Consider the following 9,106-nt stretch of genomic DNA (forward strand, 5'->3'; position numbering starts at 1 on the left):
ATTTTTTTGAACCCAAATAAGTGGTAATTCTAATTCATAATGCATTAAAAAACTAGTTATTATTTATATATAGAAATAGGAAACACGGTCAATTTCAGACCACCCATTAAACGTGAGTACGTGACCATGAAATCAGCGCCAACTTAGTACTCAGATTGGGCCCACAAGCCCATAACTGTCATTTCAACTTCAACCCCAGAAACGTGTTACGGAAACGTAGTTCAAAGCGAGCGAGTTGAGTGAGTGACTGACTCATCTGATCGTCTACCATCCGGTACACACTAACCTAAACTCCGGTAAAGCAGCACCATAGGCAACCATCACCGATGATGAGCCGCCGTGTTTTCTCGTTTCTCTTCTTCTTCCTTTGCTCTCAGATCTTATCCTTCGCTTTCAATCCTCTCCAATCAAACAATCCTCAACTCCTACAGGTAAGAAAAAAAAAATCAAATTAATAGAAATAATTGATATTAAAGTTTCTTAATACTCATTAAATTTGTTTTTTCCCCTTCGGATCAGGATGTAATTGAGAAGATTGCTTTGAAGCAGAAATGGGAACCGGAAGGGCTTAATTTTTCAAAACTGGAATTGAGTAAGGTTAGATTCGGGACTGGCAAAAGATACGAGTTCCGGATCCGATTTGGAAAAACTCATATGCTCTTCAAATTCCCCGACGAAGTTTCTTCCTTGAAAAAGTTTACCAGACGAAATAGCGACGATTTTCTTGATTTTGTCAATGAAATTAATTCCTCGGCCGTACTCGAGCCTTTTACAATGGAAGGTCCCTTCGAGTTACGCCTCTCTCCCGGTCACCAAGCTTCCCTCCTCCTTCCGGTATGCTTCTCTTTTTTCCCTTTTATTTTAATTCCTCATCAATTACATAGAAAGGAGAGTTTTTTTTTTTTTTGTTGGGGGTGGGGGGCTTAGTTAATCTTTAGAGATAGCTTAAAGTTATCTTAATCAATGTTTGATTTGAATTATGTGTTTAATTGGACCTTTGCAAATAATAGTTATCAATAGTAGTAGTCTGAAGCTTGGGTATTTGGTCATCAGCTGAACACATCACATACTGATCTGAAACGAGTCCTTGTTGGTCATGGCATCACTTTACAAGTAAATGGAGCTCAAGAGATCTCTCTTTTCCATACTTTTAATTTCGGTTTACCGGCAAATGAAAATGGTGTCAAGGAGAAGAGTAGTGGATATTTGCCCTTCTCGCATTCGTTCTGTAGGTCCTTACTTCCTGTGCATGTTTTAGGGTCGGTGTCTCTTGCTGCCTTCCTAACTCGGAACCCTGATGCCCACATTGAAACTCATTTCCCATCCAAGGATACTATTGAGCTGCTGCCTGAAAAGTGTTATGGCAGTGATGGTTACACGAAACAACCTTGCCCCATAGATTCTATAAGTTTGAGGATAGCCAGGTTACAAAAAATCCTGAGGACATTTATAGGTGATAGAAACAATGAAAAGCAGTTTTTAGGTTCTCTTAATGTGAAAATTAAAGCATCACCTATCGTTCATTTCCAGTTAGAGTTGGAAAAGGAAATTGGGAACAATGAGAGTGTTCGCAGTATGTTAGCTGAATGGAGGACAAAGCCAACTGTTGAGAGACTATGGTTTGATGTAATGACAAGAGTTGAAGGAGACAAATTGAATCCCCTTACGTTAAAGAAGGTCCGGCCTTTTGTTAGTGTAGATACAGTCTCATGGAGTAATTTATTGTCAAACATTTCTTTTACAAAGTTCCCATCCATTCTTGTCCCTCCTGAGGCTCTGACATTGGATGTCAAATGGTAGTGGAAAACCTTGTAAGATGTTTTTGTTTTCGGTGATATTTACAGATCAATGCTATACGCCATTATCTGTCTGTTGAATCTTCGGTTGATTTGTGTAACATATGCATGTCACTTATGTCGAACCCACCTTGGATTGGATTTGTAAATAATATTTACAAAAAGAAAAAAAGAAAAGGAAAAAAGGGAGTGATGAAAGAGCTTCCACTCATTTGCATTTGCTTTAGATCCTTCACTGTACGATAACAGCAGTGTTAGGATCTCTGTTTCTTGTTAACTTGTATCATAGGCTGGCCATGCTTCTAATTTTAGGCAAAGATGGACCTTCAACCTGTTTGTTTTGAGATTCTTCTCCTGCTCTTTCTTTCGATTACCTTGTATTTGTAAAAGTTAAGTCAAATCATGTTTTGTATTGGAGATTTTTATATTTCATGTCTCTAATACCTGATGAGTACCGTTCATTTAAAACTAATGCATTTTGGAAATCATTCTTCGACTCATAGGATGAACTTGTTCCCACTGCTTCCTTATTCCATGTAATTGTTCTGGGAGTAGAAACCTAGCAAATGTTGCTGGATCTAAACAACTATTTATTTTGATCAAATGAATGTTAATCCGGGTTTGTATGCTTAGATCTTTCCGCTCATTGGAATGGTGATTGTATCTACATTTTAAAGCTGATTTCATATTACCTATAGGAAAGACCCAGTCATTTTAAAGCTGACATCTTGCTACCTATAGGAAAGACCAGGAATTTGCAGCAAGTCAGTAAACGAATCTTAGGCTCAGTTTGACATTGTTGTTACCTTTGAAAATTGTTGCGTGAAAAAGTGTGGTTTGTTAAATTCAAGTGTTTGATATTACTGTCAAAAACTACAAATTTGCGGTGGAAAGTTAAAAATATTTATTTTAGACATAATGTTAGATAATAAAAGAATTAGTTAACTTAAAATGATGTTCAAATAATTTAATATAATAATATATGAAATATAAAATTTTAAGTAATTAATATAAATTATTTGAAAATTTTATTTTAAATATGAAAAGCTTATACGTCATCTTCAGATCAAAATTTGAAAGCATTGATCTTGTGTCAGTGTAAATGGTTGTGTTCAAAGGCAAACTTTACTCGTTGAAGTATTGATATGGTCATTTAAAATAGTGTCTTATTTTAGACATTTTAAATATTTTCTTTAATTTAGTCACTCTAATTAAAATAATTATTCGAATTAGTCATTGTAGTTAAAAATTATATTAATTCACTAACGGATTGTTGATGTGGCACATTAGTCTAATTAACATGTGATAATTTTTTGACTTTTGACTGAAGTTAGGGATCTAAGTTCAAAAAAAATTCTCTGTCACTTCTTTTTTCTTATTTTTAATCGCAGCTTATTAAACTTAACATTGGTATTGTAAAATTTAGAGATTTTATAAAGAGATGAGCGAAATTAGTCCAAACTCTTGGCACCACCGCCATGATCCCAAGTAGTTGAGCATTGTGGCTTTCGATTTGTTTCAACAGCAATAGAAGTATTTATAATACATAATATAACAAAAGAGTTAACTGCGCTCAAAATGAAAGAACCAAGTAAACAATGCTAACACCGAGCAACAAACACCCTGCACCCACCAAAAACACCAACATTGACAGTTTTCAATGAGTACTTATATGGTTCGTCTTTCATCAGCAAATTTCTAGGTCATATTAATTTGCAAAAAAGAATACTTAAAGGGTTTAAAGAATTTCTAGGTCAACATTGACATTGAAGTAAACTCATACCTTGGATGAAGAAATAGAAGAATCCTCGTGCATTGGATTCTTGAAGCATCTCTGATGTGTATTCTTGAATGAAGAAATTATAGGGCAAATAATTTTTGTTTCCCTAAACCAAAACATTATTGTGAAAAGAGGAAAGTGACATGAGGTAGATGAAAGAATAAATAAACATGTTTAGGGCTTTTTCACTTCAAAACTACAAGCTAAAAGTTGAAGCACCAAATCTCAGCTTCTCAAATTGGGTTGCAAAAGCCAAGTGTTTGGCAATGCTTCTGCTGCCAATAAGTGCTTTTGGTACTCCAATAGCATTCACACACTAAGCCTTAATATACTTACCTACGTTTCAAGCTTTTAGAAAGCAACCAAACTTCGCTAGCCTTGTTCAATTCCCTTCATTCTAGCTGAGCTCTACCCATGGTACAACTCTAGCTTATGTCGCTCTTATTTTCTATTCTTTTTTTTTTAATTATGTGTCCAACACTTGTGTTCAACACTTTGATATGGAGAGATGGCCTGCAATGATCCTTTATATATATAGAGAGAGAGAGTATCTTAGAAAAATTTTACCATACTTGTATTTGACACAGTTGTGGTGGATCTTAGCATTTAATTTTGAAAGTTCTAATTCCAAGAGTAAATCTATATATGTATATTTTAATTAAGATATGCTATCATGTTTAACCTATATGAAAGTGTAAATGGAAGTACTATATTAAAAGAAATCTTTGATGATATATTTTAATTAAGATATATTATCATGTATATGAAGCCCTCTCTTTCCCATGTTTTTCTCTTGTGTTCGAGAATAAGAGTTTCCACTCACTTGGGTCATAAGAAAAGGCTTTTATATATATATATATATATATATATATATATATATATATATATCCATCAAGTCTCATGGGACAAATGTGAGGTGTGTAAGGGCCACGTGTAGATCGTGTATAGTCTATGTGTTCATGCGCAATGGAGACATACAACAACAACCCCCTGCTCGCCCACAAATGTGAGTTTAGCGGTTGACAGTGGTTTTCCTGGAAGTCAAGAGTTGTATAGGTAGATAGAGTTTGGAGAAGTCCCCATAGTATGCGAGTTGTAGATGGTATCTAGGAAAGGAGGAGAGGAGCCCTCTCTTTCTCTTGTTTTTCTTTTGTGTTGAGAATAACAGTCCCCACTCACTTGGTTATGAGGTAAGGCTTATATAGCCATGAAATCTCATGGGACAAGTGTGGAGAATGTAAGGGTCATTTGAATCATGTATAATACATACATTCGTGCTTGATGGAGACTTAAAGCAATAGTCCCTATCAAAAGGAAGGTTATAAAATAATCTTGTCTAAGACATAAGTGTTGAAGAAGTCTATGTTATTCGCAAGATGTTTTTCATAAAGTGTTGTTGATATAAAGAGATTCCTTTTAAGAAAAATGAATGCATAATCCTACTTGCAAAATTGAGAAAAATTATTATGAAATGTATTTATAATTTAATTACTCTTGTAAATCTTCAAAAAGTGTTGACGTGAATAAATAAATGGATAAGTGATGCCTCGTATACTCGGTTCACACAAACATATAAAATTTTATTTCTACGTGAGGAATGATTGCAAACATGATGGTATCATGTTATAATATGAAATTTGTATTACAATGTAATACCTCATAAATATCTCAAGGATCCCCTCCATAAGAATTGAATAAATTGCAATCTTACTAGGTATGTAATTTCCAAATTACTCAGAGATATGGATTATTAGCACTATCAACAATAAAATCATTAAAAGGAAAAGTAAACTACAATATCTTTGAACAAACCAATTTAATGCACTTTTCCTGACTTAGGATTAACGAAATGGGAATGTGATGGTGACTTGGTCAAGTAGATAAAAAAAAAGGTAAGTACATCTTCAATGTATTGCATTGATTGATATTGTTAAAAGGAAATCTTTTGGTGTTATTTACATCTAGGAAGTACTATCTAGGATATCTTCTCGAGTTGATATATCATTAAAGATTAATAAATGTTATATGTTTAGTGTTTGTAATTTGGTGAGATGTTACATTGATATTTCATTATAGTTTGTCAAAAAAAATATCAGTTAATGTTTTTAGTGATTGAATCCATCCACTAAAATCAATTTAATTAATTTGATTTTAATTGTAAGTTGATTTGGTTAATTCAATTTTGAGATAAGGTGATTTAGTTTTTGGTGTGTTTTTTTTATCGAAGGTTTGGTTTTCAATTTAGGAAATTGTAAAGTTGTTTAATTAATTTTAAATTTTTTTTACTAAATTGATCGATTGCTTGTGACCAACCATCCATATTTAGTACACTCCAACTTTTTTTTTTTAAAAAAAGAGTAAACTACACAATTAGTCCTCAAACTTTCACAAATTTTCATTTTGAGCATTGAAAAATAAAAATTTTTATTTTAGGCACCACGATAAAAAATTGTTTTCATTTTAGGCATTACTATTAAAAACTATTCTCATTTTGGTCACGTGCTGTTAGTTCAATATTATTGTACATTCATTTCAATCATTTGCCATTAAATTTTCATTTTGATCACTAATTTTTTTAAATTAATTTTATTTTTTCAAAAGATAAGAAATACAGTAATTCAATTGCAAAGATAAAAACTTAAGTTTTTTCCTTATAACTTAATTCCTGGTAAAAACATAGGTTTTTCCGTGTAAAAATCCAAGTAATTCACCTGAAAAAAGCCTTTTTCCCTTTCTATTGAAAAAAAACTAAAATTAATTTTAAAAGAAGAGGAAAAATGAAATGAAAAAGATAAAATGTTTTTAATGAAAAAACTCAAAGTTTTCTTTCTAAGAACCCAGGTAATTCTTAGTAAAACCCCAAGTTTTTTTCTTTTACTAGGAAAAACTTCAAAATTAATTCTAAAAAATGAAAAAATTAAAGGAAATTAAAAAGATAAATGAACTTTCCTGTAAAGACCCAAGCTTTCTTATAAAACCCAATTAATTCCCTGTAAACCCCATATTTTTCCCTTTTATTAAAAAAAATAAAAATAATTCTGAAAAAGGTAAATTTTAAAGAAAATTAAATAGATAAATGATATTTTCATGTAAAAACCAGTGTTGTTTGAATCAAACAAGATCGATCGGGGTATCAGTCTAGAGAGTGGCTTTAAATTGGTTAGATCGAGAATCGATACAAAACGGTTGAACCAATTGAACCGATGGTTGAATTGAGTTTTTATTTTTATTTTTTAATAATCTTTTAATAAGATCGGTTGGATTGGTGAGCCAGTGGACTAATCAGTTCAACCATCTATCCAGTTTAAAAAACGTTGGTAAAAACCTAAGATTTTCCTATATACCCAAGATTCTTCCTTTTATTAAAAAAACTAATATGAATTCTAAAGAAATTAAAAAGTTAAAATAAATGACCAAAGTAGAAACTTACTAGAGTTTGTTGACCAAAATGAAAACTAATTAAAGTTAAGTGGCTAAAATGAATGTACAATAATATTGAATTAACTACGAGTGATCAAAATAAAAATAATTTTTAAGCTGTAGTGCCTAAAATAAAAATAATTTTTAACAATACTACCTAAAATGATTTTTTTTTTCGATGTCCAAATTAGAAACTTTTGAAAATTGACTCACCAACTGTATAATTTACTCTTTAAAATTTATTATTATGTACATTAATAATAAAATTAAAAATTCCACAAGACAGCTTACATGTATTTTTATATATTAAATTTTACTTTTGATATTATGTGAAGACATTTAACTAGTTGTTATTTATATTTTTTACAATAATTACGGAATCTAAAAACTTTATTATAAAACAATTTTCATAGTGGTGTTTGGTCACGAGAGTGACGTGGTGGTCGTGGGAGATGTAGAGCCGTCATGAAAAGACATCATGATTTTTTGGTTTTTTAACACTATAAATATTTATTTTAGTCTATTATTTTAGTTTTCATTTCGATTGATTGCTTCCATTATGTTGTTGCTAGTAAATACTATTATTTTTATTTTGGATCTTCCAAATTATTATCGCAGGAGATTTGAACTCATTTTTTTCTGATCCTTTGATAAAAAGATTCATTTTCTTCATAAAAAATAGGAGGTAGAGTCGATAAAGATTTCTTTTTCGATTCATCCTTGAAGTTGAATACCTCATTCAAGAATTATTTTTGATCCAATGTGTAGGAATCAATAGAAAAGGAAAATCCCTTATAATACACCAGATCCAGCTCGATTATTGATAGAGTGAATAGATCTTCCAATTCTTGAAATCTCTCTTCTGATTCAAAATCGTGGTGTAACGTGTATCCCCTCCTATTCTAGTCATGGAATAGATGAAATAAATCAAAAAAAGGGTTTTTGTTCAAGAATGATATCTTATTGGAAGTGCCCAGTTCATCCTTCGAAACCATATCACATCTTGAATCTGATAAAAAAGGATGAATTGAGACGGTATTTTATAAATACGTAATTATCTTGAATATATTAACTATTTATTTATTTTTCGATCCCCTGGAAGGAACAAAAGAAATATCTTGTTCTTTTTTCAACAATTTCTGATCTCTAGTGGACCTCATAGTAGGGTTCGAACCCAGGTGAAATTTTGACCATCTATCAGAGAAAAAAGAACGAGTCATTTTTAATTCTTAAACTTACAATATTAGTTAAATCACGTCAAAATAAATAGAAAAACTAATATTTATTAATTTTATTAATATAGCATGCACATGAAGTGTCATGCCAGAATTAATTAATTTTGAAAAATTCAAAGAGTAACAAAAATAAAATAAAATTTATTATTAAAAAGAATAAAAGTTATAAATTTTATTTTTAATATTTTTAAAATAATTAAATGTTGATATGGTATGGACGTAAATTATAACAGACATAAACATTTTGATTCGAATTAAGAAGATTAAAGAGGTAAATAATTGAGAAAAAGTAGTAAGTGAAGCATGATTTAGAATGATGTTAGAGCCGATTAGATGTTGGACAACAATTAAGTGCTTTGGGTGGATGCCAACTGACCAAACAAGCAAGCAAGCGAAGAAAAGGAGTGAAGACTGAAGACATAAAAACGCGTGGATCCCATCCCATTCATTGCTTAAATTATTCTGGAGATTATATTAAAATTGTTATTAAATGAAATGTTTGATGGGAAAATAAATAATGTTCAAAATTCATATAATTACAAAACTTAATAGTTTATTAAATTCCATTCATAAAGAAATTATTTTCATTTAATAACATATTTTTCATGTTTTTATTGAAATAATAGTTTAATTAACATCATTTTTATTTAATGTTATAAATGAAAATCATAATAGGAATAGGAAGTAATTGAGTGAGTGTAGAAATAATGTTGTATCCTTGAATTATAGAGTATTAAAGTGATATGCCTAACTTCCTATGGAGTTGAACACAAAATATGGATAATATCACCAACACCTCACTCTAATTATTTTAAAATGCAAATTTATTGTTATCAATAATTAATTTTAGTTTTTATTTAATTTTTCATTCCTTG

General features: G+C 30.8%; 1 protein-coding gene across 1 annotated transcript; it reads left to right on the forward strand.

Moving 5' to 3' along the window:
• Positions 1-306: 306 nt before the first annotated feature.
• Positions 307-2,284, forward strand: LOC108480492 (uncharacterized). The gene is made up of 3 exons (XM_017783510.2): positions 307-431; positions 520-834; positions 1,054-2,284. Exons 1-3 carry the CDS (start codon positions 327-329, stop codon positions 1,798-1,800), a joined length of 1,167 nt encoding a protein of 388 aa, XP_017638999.1. The 5' UTR covers positions 307-326; the 3' UTR covers positions 1,801-2,284.
• Positions 2,285-9,106: the final 6,822 nt, after the last annotated feature.

This window comes from Gossypium arboreum, chromosome 1, assembly GCF_025698485.1.
Source record: "Gossypium arboreum isolate Shixiya-1 chromosome 1, ASM2569848v2, whole genome shotgun sequence".
NCBI lineage: Eukaryota > Viridiplantae > Streptophyta > Magnoliopsida > Malvales > Malvaceae > Gossypium > Gossypium arboreum.

Coding starts and splice junctions, on each gene's coding strand:
- LOC108480492 (XM_017783510.2), top strand. CDS start 327: ATGATGAGCCGCCGTGTTTTCTCGTTTCTCTTCTTCTTCCTTTGCTCT. Junction 432..519: donor ACAATCCTCAACTCCTACAG/GTAAGAAAAAAA, acceptor CCTTCGGATCAG/GATGTAATTGAGAAGATTGC. Junction 835..1,053: donor AAGCTTCCCTCCTCCTTCCG/GTATGCTTCTCT, acceptor TTTGGTCATCAG/CTGAACACATCACATACTGA.